Source organism: Spermophilus citellus, assembly GCF_964194105.1.
Source record: "Spermophilus citellus genome assembly, chromosome: 15".
Classification (NCBI taxonomy): Eukaryota; Metazoa; Chordata; class Mammalia; order Rodentia; family Sciuridae; genus Spermophilus; species Spermophilus citellus.
The window spans coordinates 33,524,563-33,552,005 of NC_138195.1; the positions used below are offsets into that span (position 1 = coordinate 33,524,563).

The following is a 27,443-nucleotide window of genomic DNA, read 5'->3' on the forward strand; positions in this document are numbered from 1 at the left end:
TTCTCACTTAAAGACTGACTGCAAAGGCTTCCTTTTACTTGCTTCTGCTGCTGCTGCTGTGTGCTGGTCCTGAGTGGATGGCTGCTTCCTGGAGAAGCCGCAGCATTCCTGTGTTAAACTTGCTGTTTTTTGACTGTTGGGGGTGGGTGGGTGGAGGGACAGGGTAATATTTAGAGTCCCTGACCTTTACCTCCCACAGGTTTTTCCTTAACATTTTGTTGATTGTAAACTTGTTTCTATATTTAGGACCAGCTGAATAGTTTACCTTCTATTCCCTTTCTAGCCCAACACTTGCTGTTTGCTTTCTCTTGACCTGGTCCCACCCCAAAGGTTTTCCATAAGCTCATGCTCCTCCTCACCGAGGGTCTTGGCCTGCCAGATTCTAGCATCTACTAGTGTGTTTTCCAGAATGTTCTCCATAGCAACGGTTCTGACATTCCTTTCTGAGGAAAAGCAGCAGTTTGATATCGAGCAGAAGTATATATGAGGGCTGGAGTTGTGGCTCAGTGGTAGAGCACTTGTCTAGCATGCGTGAGGCACTGGGCTCAATTATAAGCACTGTGTATAAATAAATAAAAATAAAGGTTAAATACATGTGTTATTGCATGTTTGTTAATTTAAAAATATATATTTGAGCAAATATTTCTCTTTTTTAATATTTATTTTTTAGATTTAGGTTGACACAATATCTTTATTTTATATTAATGTGGTGCTGGGTATAGAACTAAATGTCTCACGCATACTAGGTGAGCACTCTACCACTGAGCCACAACCCTAGCCCCCTGAGCAAATTTTTCTGATTTAATACTTTGATAACACTTTTAATGGATCTGCCTTAGAAACAAAAGAAAAGCAATAACTTTCTAGCCTTTTACACTGTCTGAAACTCAGGGTCCTAATATATGCAGATAACAGCCATCCCTTGCAATTAGCCTTCAGTAGCATCATAGACTGAGATAATGAGAAATGCTTATATGGTATTTTTAAAGAATATGAATAGGTGCTAACATAAAAATTCAGTTATTATTGCTTTAATTTCTTAACTTCGTTCATGAGATATAAATAACCATATATAATTAAGACACACAGTGTCAAAGATAAAGATGATTTATATGCATAACCAGATACATCATTTTAGAATGTTCAAGGGATGAATATAAAATAAGGAAAACAAGGCTGTGGCCCAGGCATGGAATCAAAAACCTTGTTGAATGTTAATGCTTCTTGTATATTAGTTCTGTGAAATTGTAGTAGTTTGGGAATATGTGGGTGTTTCTCAACTATGAAGTAGAGCTTTCAATAAATTCTTTGAAATCATAACACAGTTTCTATGGGAAGAGTTTGGACATTATGTTTAAGTATAGTACGACTTCATCTGCTCAGTTATCACATTCCTGTGTTTCTTTTGGAAAATGCACCCCTAATGGAGATGTGGAAGATCAGAAGTACAATAAACATTGAAGTACCTCTGTGAATACCATTGCATTATGAATTAAGGCTGCAAAAATAATTATCAGAGGGTCCATGCCACAATGGACCCTGCCATCAATGTGGGGATGTTTCAGAAGATGCATATTCAGGGTCTCTCTCTGTGGTTCCAGTTCCTTAATATACTGGGTTCATCAAGAGGAGCAGAAAGGGCATAGGCCTTTTCTTAATGCCATGTAGCTGTGTGATGTCAGAAGGCTGGAACTCTCATCTAGATCAGTAATTCTCAGGCATCTGAGATAAAGAATAAAGGACATGGCCAGGCTGGGACCAAGGGCTTGCCTTTCTTTAATGGTTTTATGTTTAAGTTGCTCTCGGGTAAAGTTTATTAGAACCAGAGTTATAAATATCAGTGCAGTCTGTTCTAACACCTGAAACCTCCAACTCCCATCAGCTGTGTGCAGCTGGCCTTTGATCAGAGGCTTCTCTTCTTGCTGTCACAGCAGAAAGTTTGCAGTTCTTGGAAGTCAGCACACAGTGAAGAACACAAGGGGAAACTGCATTCCAGATCCCAGAAACAGCCTCCAGGAAGCAGCCTTAGAAATGGTGGTTGGTTTCCAAAGCCATTCTGTAGATGATCAAACATACTGACATTTGTATGTATGTAATATTTGTCCTCTACTCTCTTAAAAACCTGAATATTCAGTTTTTCAGTCTTTCTGTGGGATTATTAAACTTTTGTGAGCCGGAGTAGGACCAGAGAAGTCATTAAAAATTTTGTTTGGGAAAACATATTGCATAATTCACAAAATCAATTCATTAGAATACTTAAGAGACTATAATCTGTTCATAAGTTTGTGTATTCGGCATGTGCCACACGTTTAGACACATGACATTGTATAAGAGCCCCTTGCTATAAATGCCTAATGGGTTGGAGGATGACTTCTAATGCCCTCCCTCCCTATCAAATTGACAGTTCTAATAATTTTACTGAATTAGTGGTAGATCTTAGAAGAGGCAATTATATTGCTACCATGAGTATGATGTCCAATAACAGAGCATCCTTGGCACCTCATTCATCCCGTTTCCCCGAGTGGGTGTGACATAAGGGCAGTCCACGATTCCTTCTTGTCTCCCACTTCCAATACAAAGTAAATTCTAATAACTGAACTATAGGACCTGATCGGAATTCCAGTTTAACCCCGTAAACCATTACCAAAAGCTATAAAGCTTCAGGAATGTTGTATTTTTCTTCTTACCATCTCTAGGTCCAAGATAATTAAACAAACGGGACTAACATCTTTTACTTACTTGTTAAAATTTCTGTTGCCCTTTGGAATCAAAACTATTCAATGCTGTAAAATCTGATCAGAGGACGGAAACTAAAATTAAAATTAATAAAAACTAAGCATTTGTTCCCATAGGGATTCCCATAAGAATTCTAAATTGGTTACTTGTTTAAACAGTTTAAATTTTAAGGACCCTAGTTTTGATCATTAAAATATTGAGAGAACTGTAACTATATTTCAATATAAACAAAAAAGATCTGTAAACCTAAAAATCTTTGGAACTTTTTTTTATGGAAATAATGCCAGTACAGGCTTTTTATCCCTTCTGCTGGCACGTAGAAAGGATGAATTTCTTAATATCATCAGCTTTGGGCATCTGTCGTATATATTTGTACAGGGCCTTAAAACATTATTTGCTAAATTACAAATTGAAGAGAAAATGAAAACCTCTAAATTGTCATTTTGTTGTTAAAACAGTACATCCTGTTTACTACTTTTCTGGGGTGTAAAAGAAAGTGTTGGCCTTCTGTTTTGTGACACCTAAAAATTATGTTAGGAAGAAGAGCAGAGGAGTGAGAAAAAGCTTTCACTTTTGGAAGGAGTTGTGGTCATTTTAAATGTGATGTGATGTTAGCTGCTTTCCATAAACGTGTTTGAAACAGATGCGTTCTTAGCTCTGTTTTTGGCTTTCATAGTAATTCCACTGTGAATTATGTATATCATGGAAAAATAGAATGGTGTTAGAAGAAGCCTTGTTGTTGCCAGATCTGAAAGGGGATTAATGTTCTCAAGTAACCATTATCCCATCAAGAGTGTTAAGTTACCATAAATTACACTCATACAGGAGATTGGTGAGGTTCCAAATGACAGTCTCCACTAGTTTCCAGCTCCTCACCGTAGCTGTACCTCATAGTTGTGCTTCTTGTGAAACCATAGCACTCATATATTATGGCTTCTTTCACTTGCACATTCCAGGTGAAATCCCACCACAATAAATACATCACCACCAAATCCCATGGAATAGATTTTCTAAGCCATTTATTTAACTAATATTAAATGAGAGAAATTTCTGTTAGCCAAAAAATGCTTTTTGGAATCCATTATAATGGGATTTAAATTGTCCTTTTTAATAGCTCTGGGAATTATCTGTCTTGGTGTTAAATGATAATTTTTTAAGAAAATGTCAAATTATGACTCTCATGCAGACAAAATGAACATATGTTAAAGATTTTTTTTTAACTCATGCATGAGAGAACTAGGCAGATGTCATAACTACTCAAAAGAGAAGCTTATATGGAAGAAAGGGATGTGAGATGAATTTACAATGGCTCTGAAACTGGCTCTTCTAATGGGGGTGTATGTGTCAATCGAACCTCCCAGGTACAGAATTTATTTGCATGTCTATAGACAAAACTTATTTTGCTCTCTAAATCTTATCTAAAACTTTAGATATCTATGAGATATTTCGAAAGCAACAAAAAACTATATTCAGTACCCCCAAGACTGTGGTCCAGACTATGCAAGGAATCCTTTTGCTTATTATTTCCTTTCATTAATTATGAGTGGTCTAAATAAACAAAGCACTAGAGAAGTGGTGCTATCATCCTTCCTTGGTTATTTTCTGAAAGATCAGGGTATTATTTTCCTTACTAAGAGGAGAAGTTCATTCTGTATCTGACTTGAAATTTTGTAAGAGACCAGGAATTAATGACCAAAATGATGAATCTGTGTGAAAGCAGATGACGCTAAGATCGAGTGGGGTTACTTTTATTCTTTTCTTTTCTTTTGGTATCGGGCTGAGCTAGCTGTCTATAGGAGAAAGTTTGGGCTGGGAATAAAGTTGATTTTTTTCTAGTTCAAATAGGAGACAGAGCTGGGGTTGTGGCTCAGTGGTAGAGCGCTCACCTAGCATGTGTGAAGCACTGCGTTCCATTCTCTGTACCACATAAAAAATAAATAAAATAAAGGTATTGTGTCCATCTATAACTAAAAAAAAATTAAAACAAAGAGGAGGTATAAAAGTCCTAGGGGAGGGGGCACTGACGAGGTTTAACCTGTAGGTGAGATGAACATTAAGAAATGAATCAGGGTAAGACTTTGTGCTCACTGGGCCTAAATCCGTTTTCCTTTAAAGGAAATGGCAGAGATGCCCATCGATGTAAATTTTTAGAGATGGTTTATTGTGGTTTCTCAGGTATGTTAATTAGTCTATCTGTCCTCCTTTATTTCTTTTGGTAAATACTTCTAATGTAGAAGTATTTCTGTACTTAAATATTGTAATACGATGGTAAAAGGAATTGTGTCCCTGAAGATAAGGGTTGTTGACCCTGAGTGACCAGCAAACAGATGGTTTAGGCTGCTCGTTCCCTGAACTTTTGTAAGACAAAATTAAATAAGTGAAGGAGGTGGTTGGATTGCTCTTCTGGAAACTGCAAAGCAGGCATTGGTATGGGAGGCTTTGTTTTTTTGGCAGAATGCCATCTACTTGAGGGATCTAGAAAGAGTGTCTACATAATTCTTTGTACAAGCACATGTCAAGAGCCAAAGAGTTTTAGAGTCCCTCTCAATCATGAATAAAGGCAACCACTTTTATAATGATTTTTTTTTCCCTAGGAAAAAATCATTATGAAACATTTCCATCAGTAAGGAACTAGAAGTCTAAAGTCATATGAAAGATAGGTCCTATTCTTGAAATCAGCTTTGTTTTATAGGTGTGAGTCCAGAATTCCATTTGAAACCAAACTCCTTTTCAAGTGTTTATTTTTAACTTTGCACTACTTTCCTTCTTGATGCTAGTTTTCCCACGTGACTTTGTTGTTGATTGATGTTGGAGAAATGGCACATGCTCTGTGCACCCTGCCTGATGTGGGTGGTTCCCTCCTTCCTCTCTACAAATTTTTTTGTCTAGGAGACACAGATCTAATCCAATTCAAGGCCATGTAAGTGAAAGATGAAGAGTGTACAGGCACAGGAAAACAAAATCATGGAAACCTGAAGAGAACAAAACAAGAAACTTTAAAAAGTGCTACAAAAGCAAGAAAATATGGTCAGAAATTGAGAACAGATTTACAGCCAAGCTTGATGGAAATGTCTGTGAAATACTGGAAATATAGTGGTCAGGTTTGCTGAATAAGGGAAAAAGTTATCTAATACATACAGTAGAAGTGCCAGAATTGGTGAGGTTTTACATGACATATAGTACAGTAGTAACTGGCCAAAACTGCAGTCAATTTTATGTTTTCTTTTGTGTTCACATTCTAGGATCAAGGGAAGAGGGATAGGTTATAAAATGGCTGATAGAGGAGTTTATAAACTTGGGACTATGATGAGTCCTGATGTAGGTAATATCCAGCCTGTCTGATTAAATGAGTGGATTGTTATATGGTGGAACATTTCAGTGCCAGTTCTTTTTAAAAATTTCTTTACCTGGCAGTTGATGTAAGTTTTTTTAAGTTGTTTGTTTGTTCATATTGTGTGTGACATATAAAAGTTAACAGGCCTTGGCCAAATTGGGAAGTGTCCTTTGGAAACTCCAAAAACCAAAGAATAATCTATTTCCGGATCAGCCTTACAAGTATATAGTAGTATTGAGGCCATATCTTCTTCATACAGAGTGTTCAGTGCCTCCATCATTGCTAGAGCAAATCCTCATATATAGGTTGTACTCAGTAGAATAGAAAGTCTGTCTGGTGTTCATAAGTTCTAACTGTAAAATGGATCCAGCTTTATTATGTTTACTATTTCAAGGCCTGTGATCTTTTACATCTGTTAAGGGGGAAACAGAGGGAAAGCCATTGTTTGAATTGTTAACACAGTTTTCCTCCTGATATTCGGGTGCAGGTCTGTCAAATCCTCAAAACTTGCACAAGTTTGACCCTCTATGCCAGGCAGAAAAATTACAGTCTTTCAATAATAAATTAACTCTGAAAATATATGGTAGTTACTTTTAAAATATTGGATACTTTGGGGAAAATTGTTGCTTAATGTGTATTTATCTTTTTTTTTTTAATGCTGTAAAGTCACTGGTTGCTATAGCTGATAGTATGGCTTGGAGAACTTTTAAAGGTGATTTTAAAACTATGATAGTATTTCTTTGAGCTTTTCCTAAGATAGCATTCCAAATGACAAGTCAAATATGGCCTTGTTGCAAGAAAAAAAGTTTTGAGATATAAGTGGGCCCAATAAAACTTGGAATTATTCAAAGACAAAACAAGCATGGTGAATTCCTAACAGTGGACTGTGCCACACTGGCCATTACTGCTCAAGATGAGCAATATATGTGGGGGAGGTCTAGGAGGAGCACAGACCTGTGCTTGCACTAAATTAAGGCATGATCACTTGCTGGTGATCTTTTAAACTCTGGATTGCTTTTTACATAGGCATGTCTCTTCCTAAACTGTGAAGGTCTCCATTTCTTCCCCAAAGAGTGAGGACAATAATGAATTTTGGATCTGGGATATTGAAATTGAAAAGCATGAGCGTAGTGAGAAGTTGCTTGCTAGGCAGCGGGAATTATAGCTGGGAAGCTCAGAGCTAGGAAGCTAGAATTGGTAAGCAGTGGACTATTGGGTAAGAGTTAAATTGCATAAGTGGATGCCGTAGGCAAAAGGCAAAGAAGAAAAGGAGATTACCAGGTAGGGTACAGGCAGAGACAGAAAAGACTGGAAGGGAGACTGGGAAGGAATACCAAGTGAAGACCAACAATCACAAAATTGCTGTTTGGGGGCCCTCAGAAGGTATGGGTGAAATAACATACACTAATGTTTACTAAGTACTTACTATGCAGTAGGTACTATTATCAGAACCATTTACAAGTGAGGAAAATGAATTCATATCAGTAGAACTAGGGCTCATATCTTTGTTACTTTGATCAATAACTATTTGCCTATGTTAGGCTTTTGAATGCTTCACCAAATGATAAAATAGAGCTAGAAATAGCAGTACATTTTCAGAAACACAGTTCTTTCAGAAATCCTTACGAAATTAGCTTGCATACCCAGAGATCCTAAACTGAGCCACAAATGTGGGGAAGAACTTGGTTTACATGACTGTGGAGAAAATTCTATACTCATAATGCCATTTCTTGTTCCAGACACCTTATTGGCAGAAAGATCTATAACCTGGAAGGGACTTAAAATTCACATGAGGATGAAAAACCAACAGAAATAAATGTGTAAGGCAAAGCATATAGAAAGTGAGAAGGTGGCATATACATGTATGCTGGTACAGTAGAAGGACAAAAAGATCAGAGGAAGTGTCAAACCCTGACCAGAGTCAGGGATATAGAAACTGAGCCTTGAAATGGATCAATAATTTCATTGTTTTCTGTTTTTGTTCTGTACTGGGCATTACCCACTTTTTTCTTCCTAGAATAGGAAAAGGGTTGACTTTAGGTTTTTATGTCTTTGATTTTCTTTGACCAACCTTCCCTGATAGAGATGAAAACAACAGGCCGAAATTCAGGAACACTGAAGGAATGAAAATGAAACAATAAAGCCAGGCAAATTCTCCAGCCTGTCTGGGAATAGCCAACAGATTACATGAGAAGTAAATATTTAAGTAAAGTTCCCACTCTGGAATAATCAAGATGATGTGTGTCAATTAGGAGAAAATTTGGATCCAAGGGCTTGTCTTAGAAGGAAGTTTTCTTTCTCGCCTTTGTGTTACATAACCACAGTATGATCTAATATTTCTTGGGAGACTGGTTTAATGATGAGTTATTATGACTTTAAAAGTGGTGTGTAGTTCAAATGTGTGCAGATTGAGTTGCTATAAGGTCTGATAGTGTTTGAATAGGACCTCTCTTGTCCAGATATTTTTCACATTAATTTATTCATCACATACTTATTCCAAGTAAAGGTGAAGCCCAGCCCAGCCAAAGCTTTCATATTGTGAATTGGTGTAATTCGTATTAAAGTGGTTTCACATAATAAACTCCAATGTGACTCCTAAAACATATGCTATCTCAAGGACATGAAAATCCCATTAATACCTAAGATTTGAATGCCTCTATAGCAATAATTCTGGATGAGTTAGATCATAAATGACATAGCCTAACATTTTGCTAGCTAAAAATTTATATTCTAACATAAGGACTCAAAGGGCAGACTTTTTCTCTTGCTCTAAAAGTATTCCTCTAGTGACCTGCATTTCTTGATAATCAGATTAGAAAAGTCAATGCCACATCCATTTCTCCTGAACCCACATTACTGAAGGAAGAAAGTCCTATTAAAATTTAATCAACAAAAGCAGGTGTTACAGGGAGGGATGAGTCTGTTGAAAGCTGCCAGTGAATCCAAATACCCTCTTTCCAGGCATTTAATAAAGTTAGTCCACAAGGGCATACGAGATCTTTCCAGTTCACAGTCACATTAGAGTATGTATTGTGTTATTATAAGTAGTACAGAAATTCTCCCTTTTGGCTCAGTTCGTTTCTTAGTCACCCCCTGAAGCTGCCTCCTGCTGGTTTGGAAGTCTGGATCCTTTCTGGCAGGACAGTGGTATTGCTCTTCATTGATATTGCTGCTTAGTGTCTGATACTTCCAGAGGTGCTTTATACTACTTTGGATTTCAAGACAAAAGCAATCTGTGAACCAGATTAAAGCCAAATCTAGTTTTGGATATCACCCTGTGGTGGGGAAAACGGGTTGGCAGGGACACTGACTAGCAGAAAATCTGGACTTTGATGGAATAATGCATTCGTAGAAAAAGTCCATCTGTATTTTTGTTTTGTTTGTTCCTCTTAAAGTGGGGTGGGGTGAATAATTGGGGGTAGATGTAGGAAAAATGGTTCATTTCCTTAGCATATTCATTTCTATTTACTTTGTGATATAAATCATAGTAAAAATTGAATCACCTCAATTTTCACCTGAGCAGCTAGTAAGATAGCTTTTCAACAATAAAAAAGTTCATGGGGATTGATATCAGCCAGATGATGGATTGGGACCTTATTGCCATCCTCTCCCTGCAGAAGCATCACTTTTAACAATTTCCCATGGACAAGAGTACCTTTGTGGGAGTCTGGAAGTTCAGTGGAGAAGATCCAGCCTATACCTCTGGAGCAAAAAATCCAAGAATAGACACATTGAGGAGGATAAGAATAGTGGCACTTGACCTCATCACCTCTCTTATAATGCAGCACGGCTCAGTGCCAAGATTTCTCCCACAGGGAAAGTGAGAGCATAATGAGTGAGCACCCAGCTCCTCCAGGTGTGCAGAATGCTTCCCAAGAGGTGTACCCTTTCTTGCCACACCCAGAATACTGAGGGATCAGCATGGCTGAGTGGCTGGAAAATGCTGGTAGTGGGAAGGTGTGTTAGGTGTTACAGCTGCCAGGGAAGAATTCCAAAAAGAGTCACATAAATGACCAACCACTTCATATACTTCATCAGGAATCCTGCCTAGGAATTGGTTGGGTCATCATACACAAGTGCATGGAGACTCACCAACTGGCCCACAGGTTTTTCCCCATGTTCTCTATACCTCCTCCTCCTCCCTTCCAGTGGCCAGTTACCCAGGCATACCTCTCAGGTGATAAATGTGCACCTTTACACACAGCTCATCAGCACACACAATCAGTTGGCTTGACTCTGCAGGATTGGGAGAAGGTATATAAACTTGAGCATTTCAGGGTACCACCCTAGGGAAAAACATGTTGGAGATTCTCAGCATTTGTGTGATTGAAAAAAGTATACAATCTTAACAATTATCCCCCAATTAACCCTCAAGATGGAATAAAAGGGTGGAATGGCTGCATCCATAGTAAAGGTTTACCAAAACATGTGTACACAGTATTGGCAGGTTTACAAGCTACACAAAGATAATCTACAGGATACCCCCCGCCTAGTAATAAACTCATTCAGTGGTTATGGGAATCAATATTTTTGAAGTTGGCACACAAAAAAATGTATATGTATCATTCTCATGACATACAATTTTTAAAATTTGTTTTAAGATAGCTTTAAATTTTTTAAACAAGCAAACAAATGCCTTTATGGGTAAAAGTTGTATGGAATCCAAGAAAATATTAAAGAAATGTAAAAATGATGTTGAATCCACACATTTCTCAGAGGTCCTATAAACATTACAACATATTTAACAAGGAACGTCTAAAGGTGCCAAGATACTTCCAGTAATAAACATGATGATATGAAGAAAGTATATTTGTATAACCTTGGAGACAGAAAGGGAGGTAGAGAAGGAAAGAGAGAAAATAGAGTAAATTGCATTAATGATTCTTTTTTGATTCTCTACTATACGCATGAGATGGACTTGTATTGATCGATAAAGCTTAAAGAAATTGGTTTTTAAAGAAGTGTCTGCTAAGATGTTAGGAATATTATTCTTAACCTATGAAAGGTTTGGAATCCAACCCCTGGAAGTTGTGTTTTTGTGGAGAATGGGGATAAGCACAAATATTGAATGTACCACCCCACTTAATCTCCATTTCCTTGCACACGGTTTCTTCAAGAGAAGAAAAGGAATTGGTGGAAAAGATGTTGTATCTGTCTTGGGCTGACAGAAAACAGAATTAGCTACAAACAATTAATCAAGAAGCTCTAACTAAAGGGCTGCATACAGTAGATAGGGTTAAGGGTACAGGCAAAGGGATATTAATAGATAATAAGGCACAAAAGCTGGAACAGCTGGAAGCCATTAACCGCCCACTTGCTGAAGAGGCAAGGGGAAGACAAGGTATTGTGGGAGCCCAGGGAAGAAGCAAACTGCCAAGAGAGTGCTCGGTGGAATCGTGTTATGGAACCATGCAGCTGCTGCCAGAGGACTTGCAGCATCCTGAGAAGAAGCAGGCAGAGCAAAAGACAGAATGGCCTTGTGGCCGGGGCAAATGGAGCATCATCAGACACCATTGACAACTCTCAGACTTTGTCACAAGACAAAGAACTGATCTTTTTAGGTGCCTTCCTGGTGAAATTGTTATGAGAGCATCATCGTCTCTGAGGTTACTGTTAACTTACCATTAGTAGATGGTATAATTCTACCCTGAAAATGATACATAAATATTGCTTTTCTAAGTGGCCTTGCTTGGGGGACAAGCAAGGAAAGAATTGGAAAATTCTTTATAGAAAGAGCACTATACCCCCACAACCAGGATTGCCCTTGTTTCCATTTATTTTGGAAACCATTACTGAAGAGGAAGAAAGAGGTGGCCATAAATTTTTAAAAGAATTCCATGTGAAAGTTACTGGTGACCATAAACATATGGCCTTCACCAACTATTCGAACCCTCTTCGAGCCAGGCCTTTCAGTGGTAGTTAACGCCATCATTGAATACTCTTGCTGCTGTGTCACTTGGGAATTTTGCATTCAGAGCCAAAATATGTTAGTAAAATATTAAGAGTAATAGCACAGCAAATAACAAGAGATAAAGTTGAGGAACAACCTGGCAAAAAGCCTGTCACAGAATTTTGCAATGAGAAAGAAGGAACTTTTCTTCTTTCTTTTTAGGGTCAAGGACTGAACTCAGGGTCTTGTGCATGTTCGGCAGGCACTCTGCCACTGAGCTAAATCCCCAACTCCAGGAACTTTTCATTCTAATGGAGAAAGCTTTATTTTCATTATCATTTAAAGGTCTTGATTTTTAAGGAAATTTTTCTTCAAACATTGTACTTGGAAAATAAAAAGTTCTGACTTACATACTATTTTCTTCTAAAGTACAAGGATGTAATTTGAGAGTTGATCTTCTCACTATTGATATGGATGATCTTTTAAGGTATGAGTGTCTTTTCCACATTATAAATGTTCATGATGGAACATATAGAAGAGCTTGAAGCATAAAATAAAAATTACCTGTGGCTCTGTGATTTAGAAATAATCACTATTAATTTGGTTGTCTTCTTCCTCCTCTTTTTCTTCTTCTTTTCTTTTTTTTTTCCCGTACCGGAAATTGAACCTAGAGCTCAGTGGTGACGGAGCCATATCCCCAGCACTTTTTTTATTTTTCAGTTTGAGATATGATCTCACTAGTTGCTTAGGGTCTCACTAAGTTGCTGAGTCTGGTCTGGAACTTGGATCCTCTAGCCTCAGCCTCCTAAGACTCTGAGATTACAGATTTGAGCTACTGCACCCAGCTGGTTGGTCTCTTCTTAACTGTATCCTTAAAATGAGAGAGAAAAGGGGAGGGGAGGGGAGGGGAGGGGAAGGGGGATAGTAGAGAATAGGATAAACAGCAGAATACATCAGTCACTAGAATGGCAATATGTAAATCAATGGAAGTGTAACTGATGTGATACAGCAATCGGTATACGGGGTAAAAATGGGAGTTCATAACCCACTTGAATCAAATTGTGAAATATGATATATTAAGAACTTTGTAACGTTTTGAACGACCAACAATAAATTAAAAAAAAAAAAAGAAATCATGATCCTCATTGTGAAAGTGTGATCCTTTCTGCTTTTGAGGATTTGACACCAATATTTGTCTCCACTAGAGTATGGTTGAGGGTTTAACCATATGCTTTATTGATCTTAAAAAATTTAAAAAACATTTCAATTTTAAGAAAGAATGACGGTGAACTTTATTCATCTTTATATATTTGTTTACCATTTTTCTATTGAATTATTTATTCATGTCTTCTACCCGTTTTCTAATGGGACACTTATTGTTTTTTGTCTTGATTTATAGGAGATCTTTGTATGGAAAAAATGATTTTAAAAGATCATCTTTGTTGTTAGAAGAATGGGACTAATTTGTTTCCTTTAACAGATAATATTTGTTTTCTGTAATTAATTATAAGCAGCTCCTTTTTTCTCTTAAGGAAAGAGTTAGCTTTGATGATTGAAATTTCCATTATTGAAGGTAATCAAGGGGTTGGAGATGTAGCTCAGTGGTAGAGAACTTGCAGTAGACCTTGAGTTCCATCCCCAACACTACACACACACACACACACACACACACACACACACACACAGAAGGTCAGCAGGAATATTACCTTTGTATAAATGCTCCATTAATCATTATTTAAAAATTTTTAGCTTCAAGAAAAATTTAGATTTTTTTTTCTCTTTTACTTCTTTTTTTTATTTTTTTTATTTTTTATTTTTTTTAATTTATTGGATGTTCACAACATTACAAAGCTCTTGACAAATCATATTTCATACATTAGAATCAAGTGGGTTATGAACTCCCATTTTTACCCCAAATACAGATTGCAGAATCACATCGGTTACACATCACATTTTTACATACTGCCATATTAGTGACTGTTAAGAAAAATAAAGGACTATTTTGAAGTTACTAAAGAAAGTAAATTATACTAATTTTCTCAGAAAATATACATCTGTTAAGACTGAGAGATTCCTATGGAGCCTGGTATGTATTCCTGGTTCCTATGTAGCCGAATCAGTTACCAAAAGGTAGGAGAAAAAACTCGATATGCAATTGAAAAGAATATGTGGCTTCATGAGGGGTGGGTACTAACAGTTACTCATGTAGTCTGTAAAAGTGGAGAGTAAGAGGAAAAGATTGACAAATAGGTATTTCCCAAATGATAATTTTGATCCATAAGGTCCATCAACCTAATATTAGGCATTTTTTATTTTTGTGAAAATTTCCAATTTTCTTAAGGTCGTGAATCACTTGAAACAGTCTTTGACAGAGTGAGCTGAGCCCATAATTAGCTCCTCTTCATAGTACCATATCAAACTTTCTCACTAGATCTTACCAAAAGATGAGAAATGTGAAGAATTTCAATACCAGTCTGAGGTTGTTATTTTTGGAACTAAATTCCTAGGAGTTTTGCTGTTTTCTGTATACTCCCTTTATTGTGCCTTGGATGATTTCAAAGAAAGCACTTTTAATTTTTAGATTTCTTAGGAGGACAGACATGAAGAGATCACACACCTGGTGTGATGTGATCATGTCTTTATTTACAGAGCTTTCTTGTCTCCTGTGTGTGAACCCTTAAATGTGGTGGCTTATTCTGTAATGGCAGCCAGCAGTTGTGTGCTAATAAGATTTTTCATGAATAGTCCCAGCTGTTGTGAAAAGGAACAATCTGCCCTGGCTACAGATTACAGCACTTTGGGTTTAGACGGCAGGCAGTACCTCTGGGACCTGTCTTGTACACTGTGAACATCAGTATTCCTTGGAGAGGGAATGAATATTAGTCACTGCTGGCTCTTACATAAGTTGCTGTTATCTCAATACAATTTCCTGAGGATCCTTTATCCTGGCACATTCTTTCATCCTCTCTAAACAGTGTACCCTCTTTTATCAAAAGGACTATTATCAGGACTGGGATTCCATTGCCATTCCAGAAAGCCAGTGTTCGGGTCAGCTCTCTTTTCTGTATCCCTCCTTGTCCTGGGTCCTGCATCACTGTGGCATTACTTGGGCTTCATTGCATGGTTCAAAAGAGTTGTCCATCCCTAGAATGGACATGCGTGACATCCTCCCTGTAGTGACCTAGCACTACCTGGCTTTCTGTAGAATTGTTACATACACATCACTCAGATGATTCCTCCTGGCACTTAGTTTCTACTCCTCCTCCCCAGAATCCTCTTCCTTATCTCTGGAATATAGAACTTAGATGCCAAAAGACTGCAGGAAGCTAATTGAGTTAGGCTTTGTGTTTTTCACTTTCTTTTTCCATACTCCATGTTCCGAAGCTAGGTTTATCTTGTGCTTTGAATTTGTGAATGCCCTTCTTCTACCTGAACATCAACTCTGGGGTTATACTTCGAGTTTAGTTTATACTGTGTAAGATAAAGTGGTTTATAAGATAAGGTGGTTTATCCTTTTTTAATTCTCAGACTCCTTAAATACATCTGTTCTTGATTATTTCATCTGGTATGCCTTGATTTTGCTTCATATTTTGTTTGCTTTTCGTTGTTCTTTTCTGAGATTATTTCTAGGTTTTTGCTGAGTTCCCATAACTCTGTTTCTGATTAAACAACTTTGATAAGTCACATAGGAATTTTAACAGAGAAGAAGCATGTGTGCAATTTACCTTGTCCCTCCTTTATGTCTTTTTTTAAAAAAAAATATATTTATTTATTTATTTGGCGGACACAACATCTTTGTTTGTATGTGGTGCTGAGGATTGAACCCAGGCGGCAAGCATGCCAGGTGAGCGCGCTACCGCTTGAGCCACATCCCCCCCCCCTCCTTTATGTCTTATTTCCTCCTCAAGTTGAAAGACCAGAGGAGAACTGTTTTAAGTAGATTACATCATTAACTTTTGAACTATTTTGTTGCTGATTATTTAGGAAAGCTGGTCGTTCATCAGCAAAAAGTCTTCATTTATTTTCCAGCTACCTTTGGGTTTTCACAGGCTGGTAGCTCTTTCCTAACCAACTGATGAAGAGTGGGCTCCGTCTTGGTACCTAAATGTACCTCCCATTCTTTTTTTGTATTCAGATAGAACCTATCTGAAGTACTCAATGCTGTATTATGAGGTTCCTTCATCTTTAGTCATGACCACAAAAAATTGAGCTGAAAAGTGTCTTGAGAAACCTACCATGCTTTCTTTCTTTTGATTTACTCGTGTCTCTATCATGTCAAGAACACACTTTCTCTAGTGAGTATTAAGTTTTATTCTGTCAAGTGAAATTTTGATAGAGGTTGTCATAGGGCCTCATGATGTTTAGATTGACAAGGTAAACAAGGGTGATTCTCTGCCTTACCATAGTTGGTATAAGGAAGGCCTACAACAGAAATCCCAGTTGTACCATCTCACATGTTCTAGCTACTTGCCAGCATTTTGCCTTAAAGTATGTATAACTGGAGCTCTTCCACTTCTACCCCCTCTAGTTATATATTCTTAATCTTATTTTTTTTAATTTTAGAATTCTTGTCAAATATTATTCCTGGAAAAAATGTGGAATCTGTAATACTGGTTCCACAATAAAATGAAAATACTTTGGCATCCTGTTGTTCTGCTTCATTCTTCTAAAATCACTTCCAGTCAGGTTTAATCTATCAAAGTTTTCTCCATCTTTTTATCTTCATGTAAAAAATGTGATATTTGTATGTTGTTTGACCTATGTCAAGTTTTTGTTTAAAAGGAAAGTGTTTCTCAAGAGACAGAGAAACCTACTTTTTACACAGTAAAATATGGGGCGGGGGGCGGGGGTGGCTAGTTGCCCATGACTTGAATTCACATTTCCTGATCACTAAAGCAACTTGCCAACCAAAAGGAAAAGTGATCAAAACAGCAGACATAGTAGATGGCATCACGTTCTGAGCTGTGGACAATTATAATCCCAGGAGGCTGAGGCAGGAGAATTGCAAATTCAAAGCCAGCCTCAGCCATTGAATGAGGTCCTAAGCAACTTAATGAGACCCAGTCTCAAAATAAAATGAAAAGGGATAGGGTTGTGGCTTGGTGGTAAAGCACTCTGGGGTTCAATCCCTAGTGCCCCCCCCCAAATCTGAGCTGTGACTTTGATACAAAATTATACACTCTTTGTGCAAAACAGAAGGAAAGGCCAAGCCACCATTTCTGAAGCTGGTTGTCATCTGTCACCAACATTTGAGGCTGCTCTTTGTCTATCCAGGAAGAGCACTATGTTGTGTTGATCACTCATAGCTTGTGGTTCTTGGGGACATTTAGATATTTAGTATCATGAAACTCCCAAAAACTGTAAAATGAAGTTTATCAGACTAGAGAACCTTCTAGTACTGTTTTTATACCAAAGAAATTTGGATTTTTAAGGAAGTATAGCAATGATCTGATCAAATCTCCATATTTTTGAAAAATAAACAATACTCCAGAGATTCAGTCTTTTCAAAGTGACAGAGCTTTTTTTTTTTAGCACTTTTTTAAAAAAATATTTTTTTAGTTGTTGATAGACATTTATTTTATTTATGTATTTATATGTGGTGCTGAGAATTGAGCCCAGTGCCTCACACATGCCAGGCAAGTGCTCTACCACTGAGCCTCAGCCCCCGCCCATGACTGGGCTTTTTAATGGCTAACTTGGGATTGGCTGTGGAGTCCATATATTTCTACCACAATATGAAGGGAATCTTCAGCCAGCTGCAGAGTCAGTCATTAAATGTTAGTGCATGTGTGTTAGGTATATGGCATTCCTGACTTTTCCCTGTGTTATTCCATGTCAGCCAGTGTCCTCAAAATGTCTGAGGCTTTTCCTGAGACTTGATATAATTGACTATTTGGCAGAAATTCTAAACCTAGGGCCATAGTCTTGCTTTTACAGGTTGAGCATTCATAATCCAAAAAATCTGGAATCCAGAATGCTCCAAAATCCCAAACTTTTTGAGTAAAAACATGACTCTCCACACCTGACCTCAAGGGACTGTTGTAGTCAAAACACGAGTCACTAATTAAAAAACAACAACAACAAAAAAAAAAACCTGTAGGTAAATAGCAGAAAGATTAGTAGAGGGAAGGGAATAGGGGGAGGGAGGAGAGGAGGGAAAGGGGAAATATTGGGGGCTGAATTAGAACAAATTATATTCTGTACAATTATTACAAGACGAATCCTAATGTTATGTATAACTAAAAAGGACCAATTAAAAAGCATAGGCATCTTTTAAAAAGTATAGAAAATTAACTTCAGGCCATGTGTATAAAGAATATATGAAATAAATCAGTTTTGTGTTTAGACTTGGATCCCATATCCAGGATATCTCATTGTATATATATACAAATATTCCGAAATCTGAAGGAAGAAAATCTAAAACCTTTCCAGTTCCAAACCTGATTTAAACAAATAAACAAACAAACTGTCTGTTACTCTTTTGGAATTACCTGTGGGTTGTTGGTGGCAGTGAATTTCAGAGGAAGCTGGAGCTGCTACCTTCTGCTTATCCACCCTGACCACTCCTGATAGACCTGGTGCTCAGCCAGTGTCTCCAGTGGCTGTGGAGGCTCAAGGTCTTCAGGAAGAAATTACACTTGAAACAAAAGTGAAAGGAGCTCTAGGGTCAGGGAAAGGGAATTCTGCCTGCTGATCTTTTCTTTGTGGATTCAAGACTTGTTTGATAGTTTGTTTATGTGCATAAATGTACCAAAGCCTTTCTGATTTCAGGCCATGATATGGGGCATTTTCCCATTTAAAAAAAAAAAAAAGGTGCAACTCTGATAGGATGATTTTATTTCAGGGTATTGTGAGTGGAAGGAGGGGAGGGCTGACTCCAGGGATTTTCTGCTGCTTTTTGTAGGAACAGGCTGAGAATGAAAGACTGAATTTGGGGGTTTGAATCTTTCACTCAGAAACATTCAATCGTGGACCCGGGAAAGTAGCAGAAACAGATTGCTGGTGAAAGATTGATGGCTTAAATTCATTATATGTCAGTAGCATGTTTCTTCCCATAGTGCAATAATCGCAAATGGCTGCCATAAGTATTTTCTGTAGGTTTTCCTGTGAGATAGGAATGAAGTGGAAGGAGGCTTACTTAGGTTTGTGGAGAGAAGGAAAAGGCAATAAAATATTCACCAATGTTTCTTGGGATGGGAAAGCCTCCAAGAATGGAAAACTGGAGTAGAAACCAGAGTACCAAGAGACGATCTTTTTAAAACCATAATTAAGCTTCACTTAAGTTCATAAAAACATCCCCACTTTTAAATATTTATTTTTATTGAAAATATGATTTTAGCAGTTGTTCTATGAAAATAATTTGCTGCTTTATCAAATCCTCATGAATTTCCAGATGGAAGTCACGAGAACCCTTTGGGTGGGGGGAAAGGTTTGACTGTACAAAAAGGCTGAGTAGTTTTTTCTTTCATAGTACTCATATATGAAATCTCCATTTCATGTGCATGCCCATGGCAGCTGCCAGTTAACTTGGTGAAGGTGGGATTACTGTCTGGTCCTGCTCTCTTCCAGTGGGAGGTGAGCAGATGGCTGGAAGAGGAGTCTAAAAACCAAAAATCTGGAAGAATAGCTGACACTTCCCATATTTTTCTTTAGGTACTAAGGTCAGAATATCTGAAGTAATAATTGTTTGGAGACTAGAAGGTCGAATGGTCAACTTGGATATGAGATTTAAACTCTTCCTCTAAATCTTCATCTCCTTCCTCTGCCGTTAGCCGTTTCCTACAATGTGGGAGCCATCAGTGTATTCAGCTGCAGTGTGCGGAGTACTTGCTACTTGTTTGACCCTGTGGCTATTACAGAACCGAGTAAGATCTGATCAATTCCTGTGTTCATGGAGCTTGAGGGTTAGTTAAAGTAACTGATATTATTTTTAGAGGAAGTGTCTCAATATTTTCATGCTTGAATTTGAGTTATCCTTAAAAGTAATTAATTTGGGGCAAGATAAACTTGGAATACACACACACACACACACACATATATGTATGTATATACTTATATATCTTTTAAGCAAGAGTGAAACAATGAAAAATACAGCACTATTAGCCATATTAGCCATCTAATACGTTTATCTAATACATCATATTTATTTTTATCTGCCCTTATTACACTTGATAATTTTAAAGACCACTTCCCAGCCCCACCTCCAACCCCCACTGATTCAGTTTCTGGAGACAATTTGGTGTTAAGTGTTGGTGACTGATGTGTGTACACACGTGCTTGTCTTTGTGTTCATTGGTCATTTATTTCTTGGTCACTAGATGGTGCTCTTTTACTTTGAAATAAAGTCCATTCTATCAAGGGTTTTGCTTTTTATCCGTTTATTGTTCAGTTGATGCAGAGATGATAGACAGATTTTTCCTTAAACTGGGATCTAAGGCTTCCTGGTCCATAGGAATTTTGATGTGATTATCTAACCTGTAAAATAGGAGGTTTACAGGTTATCATGCCAATCACTACTTACCCTTTATTGTGTGTGTGTGAGAAAAATACTTATATAGAAGCATTTTGTCATGTGTGTTGGGCCAGTTCATAGAGATTACAGTTAAAAATTCTCATATGATTTAATCTCCAGTTTCATATTCTTGGTAAGAATCTCGAGAAACCCCGTATTTCAGCAGGTGCTGAGGCAAGTGTGATGTGCAGGCCAGGTTTGAGAAGACTGGGCTCACCTCAGACCAGTGCTATATTAATGCATTTTCAGGGTGGATTAGTGCCAGTGTCAGCCAGCAGAAATGCAAACCCCAAGATCGAAAAATTGGAAATTCATACGTTGTAGAATGAAACTTCACCCTTATCTCTACCCTGCACAAAACTCAAAGTGGACCAAAGACCCAGGCATTAGACCAGAGACCCTGCAGCTGCTAGAAGAAAAATGTAGGCCCAACACTCCAACATGTCAGCACAGGAACCAACTTCCTTAACAAGATTTCTAAAGCATAAGAAGTAAAATCAAAAGTTAATAAATGGGATGGCATTAAATTAAAAAGCTTCTTCACAGCAAAGGAACCAATCAAAAGTGTGAACAGAGAGCCTACAGAATGTGAGAAAATCTTTCTCACCTGTTTCTCAGATAGGGCATTAATCTCCGGGATATAAAAGAACTCAAAAAACTTAACACCAAAAACCCCCAAATCACCCAATCAATAAATGGGCAAAGGAGCTAAATAGATAACTTCTGAAAAGAAGAAATATGAATGCTCAACAGATATGTGAAAAGTGTTCAAAATATCTAGTAATTATGGAACTGTAAATTAAAACTGCACTGAGATTTTATCTCACTCCAGTCATAATGGCAGTTATCAAGAATAAAAGTAATAATAAATGTTGGAAAGGATGTAGGGAAAAAGAGTACTGTTTTAGTCAGCTTTTATTGCTGTTGTGACTAAAAGACTGGGAAAGAAATATTTTAGAGGAAGAACACTTTATTTAGGGTTTCATGATTTCAGAGGTCTCAGTTCATAGAGAACTGGATCCATTCTTTGGGGCTCAAGATGAGGCAGGACATCATGGCAAAAAGTATGGCAGAGGGAAGCAGGTCACATGATGATCTTGAAGCAGAGAGAGAGAGACTCCACTCACCCAAAACCAAATATATACCCCAAAGGTGGGCCCACAGTGATCCACCTTCTCCATCCATACCCTACCTGCCTTTAGTCACTACTCAGTTAATCCCATCAGGGGATTCATTCACCGATCGGGTCAAGGTTCCCGTAACCCAATCATTTCTTCTCTAAACCACCTTGTGTTGTCTTGTACTTGAGCCTTTGGGAGGCATATCACATACAAACCATAACAGATACACTCATATATTGTTGTTGGGATGGCAAATTGGTGCAACCACTCTGGAAAGCAGTATAGAGATTCCTGAAAAAAACAGGAATGGAACCATCTTATAACCCATCCCACTCCTCCATGTATATTCAAGGGATTTAAAATCAGCATACTGTAGTGACACAGCCACATCAATGTTTATACCCACACAATTCACAGTAGCCAAGCTACAGAGCCAATCTAGGTGCCCTTCAGTAGATGAAAGGATAAATAAAATTTATATATACACACTCAGTGGAGTATTACTTAGACATAAGGAATGACTCTATAGCATTTGCTGATAAATTGATGGAACTGTAAATTATCATCCTAAGTAAAATAAGCCAGTCCCCAAAAGTCAAAGGACTAATGTTTTCTCTGATATGCGAAAGCTAATCCAAAATAAAGGGTGTTGGATTTGGAAAAACAAAAAAGAAGAATCATCATCATCAGTGGAGTAGACAAGAAAATGAAGGGAAGGGAGGAGGGATGTGATAGGGAAAGACAGTGGTATTTGTTTTTTAGGGATTGGCTAGCTTCACTAAGCATAATCTGCTCTAGTGCCATCCATTTCCCTGCAAATTCCATGATTTTGTCATTTTTTTAGTGCTGCGTAATATTCCATGGTGTATAAATGCCACATTTTTTTATCCATTCATCTATTGAAGGGCATCTGGGTTGGTTCCACAGTCTAGCTATTGTGAATTGTGCTGCTATGAACATCAATGTGGCAGTATCCCTGTAGCATGCATGCTCTTTTAAGGTCTTCAGGGAATAGTCCGAGAAGGGCAATAGCAGGGACATGAGATGGGAGGGAAAGAGAGAGAAAAGGGAAATTGCATGGAAATGAAGGGAGACCCTCATTGCTATACAAAATTACATATAAGAGGTTGTGAGGGGAATGGGAAAATAAACAAGGAGAGAAATGAATTACAGTAGATGGGGTAGAGAGAGAAGATGGGAGGGGAGGGGAGGGGGGATAGTAGGGGATAGGAAAGGTAGCAGAAAACAACAATTACTAATAGGGCATTATGTAAAATTGTGGATGTGTAACTGACGTGATTCTGCAATCTGCATTTGGGGTAAAATTGGGGGTTCATAACCCACTTCAATCTAATGTATGAAATATGATATGTCAAGAGCTTTGTAATGTTGTGAACAACCAATAAAAAAAAGACAGTGTAATGAATGTGACCTAACTTTTCTCTGTACATATATGAATATACCATAGTGAATCTCAGCATCATATACATTCACAAGACACTAAAAAGAAGCTATAAGTAAATAGAAAGATCAGTAGAATAGAAGGGAGGCAAGAGGGGAAGGAAAGGGGAAGTACTGGGACTGAATTAGAATAAATTATATTACATGTTTTTATAATTATGTCAAAATGAATCCTATTGTTATGTATAATTAAAAGAACCAATAAATAAAAGAATACAAAATTAAATAAATTAAAATGTAGGGAAAAAAAAAGCAGACCCAAGTTGAGGATCGTCATTTTGAATGCAGATAACTTTTTATATAAATATTTCCTGGAGGAATTACAATGAACATCATAAGAATTATGGACGTAGGGGAAAAGTATCCATCATATTATAGAGAGAAGGCCAGCCTGTCCTTGTTAGGATGCGGGAGGGGACAAGCATTGTGAATAAGAGGTCATATTGCAGGTTCTCTTCTAACTTGTGGTGGTTGGCCGTCCGTTGTGCCCTATTCTTAGGCTCCTTTATTTATAACACCTGATATTTAAATATTTTAGGAAGTTTTGAACAGTGTTAAGATCTTTAATCATCACCATGTCCCTTTGACAGGGCAGATGTCAGAGGAGGGATTTAAAAACAGGAGGAAGAGTGGTATCTAGGCCAAGAGCAACCATCAGGAGACACAGTCCAGGGAGTGGGCAGGGGCTGGAGATGATGGTGCTGATTCAAGCATGGCTGCTGGGATGTACCCCTAAAAGGCCAGAGCATTCCTGAACTCTGAAGCTTCATGGGGCACTGCTCTTAACTATGATTTCACCATCTTGATCCTAAGAATAACCCATTAGCTGTAAGAAAATATTCTTCCCCTCCCCTTCCCTCTTTCTCATTGCCCAGTTGCACCTTAAGAATAAGGTGGGCTTTTCCCAGCGGCTCGGGAGGCTGAGGCAGAAAGACAGCAAGTCCAAAGCCAACCTCAGCAAAAGTGAGGTGCTCAGCAACTCAGTAAGACCTAGTCTCTAAATAAAATAGAAAATAGAGCTGAGGATGTGGCTCAGTGGTCAAGTGCCCCTGAGTTCAATCCCCGGTACCTGCCCCCATTCCCCCCCCCCCAAAAAAAAAAAAGTATGGTAGGCTTAGCCTGACATTGATTTTTCTCTGGACTGGGATAGGGAGATCACAATACAGGGGAAATATGTGTTGTGTAGTTATAATCCCCACCTGGTGATTCTGGTTCCTTATCCTAGAGAATTGATGCTTTAGAAGAATTAAAGGACTCAGGCAGAACTGTGTGTTAATTCTGAAAGGTACTCAGTAAACTGAGTACAGGACATAAAGGACTTGGCAAAGAAGTTGGTATGTTGTAGGCATCAAGAGGGTTCGGTTGTCAATGATGTTGATAGTTACAATAAATTTTCTGTTATTGAGCTTTATCACTGAGACTATTAAGTCGAGAACTTTTCTGCTTGCCTCAGAATGGCCTTGGTCTGCATCAGGCTGACCTGTGAGGTAACAGAACACCCAGATTTCTCAAGGACTTGAAAACCTAGTTAGAGAATTAAAGAGCTCGTCTCTGTACTGGGGCTTTCATCTCCTTCTGCCTGGGAAATTCCAGCTGCCCCAACTGTCTCACCTCCTTTATGACTTTACTCAGATCTTATTTCTGAGTCCTGTACGCTCCTCTCCCCTTTCCATAGCTGGTACTCCTGACCCCTTTGTCTTGCTTTCCTCATCCCACCTCTTTTTTAATAATTTATATTTTAATATATTAAAGAATGTATTTGGGGTTTTTGTTTTGTTTTTTTACTTCTTTCACAAGGTGCCTCAAGTTCTCTATGTTGATAGGGATCTTTTTCTTCCCCAACATATTTCCTGGTGCCCGGAGCAGTGCCTGGTGCAGGATAGATATTTAGAAAACATTTGTCAAATGAGTGAATGCTTTCCTATATAAAATTCAGTAATAAAGAATAGACACAGCAAATATTAGTCACTTGGTAAGAGTTCTGGATAAGTAGAAAATATTTTTTTAATGAAAATTAAGGTCCCCCCCCACCTCTGTAAACCCTAACTCTGAAGATGTCTTCTAAATTGGCACATAAAGTGTGGATCCAGAGTTGGAAGACATTTTAACAACCAAGTCTCTGAGTGAGGGGTTTTCTGGGGCAATTTACTAAATCACTTTATGCCTTAGGTTGTTTGTTTGTTTTTAATTAACAAAGGTGTGGTATGGATTCAAGAAATGTATTCAAACCCTTAGAATATACCCCAAATGTAGCAAGAGCTCAATTAACAAGCTAAATTTATAAGTGACTCATTTTCTTAAAAATAATTATGAAATTTCCTTTGCAGTTATATACTTACTTTGCAAAAAAAGAAAATTAAATTAAATGGCCTAGCCAGTTTTCAGAAGGCAAAAAGCCACAGATTAAATGCACAATTTGTGCATTTTCCATGTGCTCATTTGTATTACAGTGATAACACTCTTATAGTGATGCAAATATTGTAAAATCTCATTTTTTATGTTGTAACAATTTCAATACAGAGTTTGGGAAAGTTGGAGAATTTCCCATGAGCCTTTGTTTCTGGTTTCTTATAGATCCCCATATTAAGGTTTCTGGAAAGAAAGAAGATGTTAAAGAAGCCAAGGAAATGATCATGTCTGTCTTAGACACAAAAGTAAGTGAATATTAAGGACACTCAGATGTCAGAACCTTGTCTCTGCAAGGGCTGCTTCATGCCGTTATGAAAGAACCATGTGGAGAAGAAAACCAGGAGAAAGGAATGGTGGGTTTTAAAATAAACACATGTGATTCTACAGTGGATATAAAGTTCTGTTTAATATTTGAATAGGTTCACCATGCTGGGAAATTGAATAACATCTATAAGTACCCATAACATACATACACACTTACGTATGTGGATCAGTGTATGTGTGTGCATATGTACGTACCATCTTTAGAAAGAGACGTTGATGCTGGTTAATATAGTGTACGATAAACATTGTAGGTAGCTGGGAGAGGTGGACCACACCTGTTATCACAGTGACTTGGGAAGCTGAGGCAGGAGGACCAGAAGTTCAAGGCCAGCCTTGGCAACTTAGACCCTATCTTAAAATAAAAAATTGAAAGTTCTGGAATGTAGTTCAGTAATAAAGCACCCATGGGTTCAGTCCCCATTCATTCCCCATAAAGAAAGAAAAAATATTATAGGAGTAGTATCTTGGCCTTTACCACTCCACTAGGAAATCACAATGAATCTTCTTTGTAAAGCTGTGTCTTCAGTGTGATGGCATGAAATCCGATGTCTGCGCTTGTGCAGGTGTTTTCTTTCTCCTGCAAGAAACAGAGAGAGAGGTATCCAGGATATTGAGATACATGAACATTTGTACTCATCACATTACATGTCAGGCACTTCACTAAGCACCTTATATATTTTACAAATATTAGTTTCAGTTTCATAACTAACTTAGCACAGAGATAGTGGTTGGCACAAAATCCCCAAACTGCTAAGTGGAGAGGTGGGATTTGTATCCAGGCTGCTGATTGTTTACCGCAGATTTTTTTTTTTTTTTTTTTGCCACTTGGTATTTCATTTGTGTGGTCTCTGACCTGTTTTTCTTCTTTCTTTTGTTCTTACATTAAAAAAATACTTTTAAGAATTATCTACCTTGTAATTACTAAATATTTTTAGAATAGTCTCCAAAAAAGTGGGATTTATTTACTGTGTTTCAAAGGTTAAACTGAAAGAATTAAGTTTAAAAACCAAAATAATTAATGGATATAGATTGAAAATTACCAATATTTTTAATGTCTTATTAGACTTCTTATTAAGGACTGTTCAGCCATAGTTTTGTAAATACAAATGGGTTTCATGTTGGTTTTTATAGTTTTACAACATCCATCTACCCAAAATTAAGTATATTAATTTCAGTATGACTACTGTATATTTATTCTTCATGTTCTGGAATTTTACATTTTGTTTTAATATAATTAATCTACTCAGTGTTCATTTACTTAAACCATTTTGCTGTCACAGGTCTATGCTTTATGGTTTCTTCCTCTCCTTTCCTCCCTCTAGGAAGAGGAATAGATTTTACAAAGTTCAGCATACAGCAACATAGAAGTTGTGAAAACAAAACTATTACTCACAGTTTATTTCTAGTTGTTTGTTCTCTTGGTTTTTATATTCCTCTAACATGCATATCTTTAATCTTGTAATTATGTTTTAATCTATTTTTAGTTATCTGAATTAAATGTTTCATGAATAATGTCTTTGAAGAACAAATGAGTAATTTATCTATAATTGTAGCTGACTTTATGTCGGTTTCCCCCCAAAATTATCTTGGTAAAGAAGATATCTGTCTATTCTGATAAATTTGTCTAAAAATGAAAAATTTTTATTTAGCCAAAGA

General features: G+C 37.5%; 1 protein-coding gene across 3 annotated transcripts in view; it reads left to right on the top strand.

The window, feature by feature from the left end:
* The window catches only part of BICC1 (BicC family RNA binding protein 1), a 296,610-nt gene that overhangs the window by 232,333 nt on the left and 36,834 nt on the right, over nucleotides 1-27,443 (top strand). For all 3 annotated transcript variants that reach the window (XM_081267022.1, XM_081267023.1, XM_081267024.1), the window contains exon 4: nucleotides 25,629-25,708. In XM_081267022.1, the coding sequence (XP_081123148.1) occupies nucleotides 25,629-25,708 (80 nt within the window). The remainder of the gene's footprint in view (nucleotides 1-25,628; nucleotides 25,709-27,443) is intronic.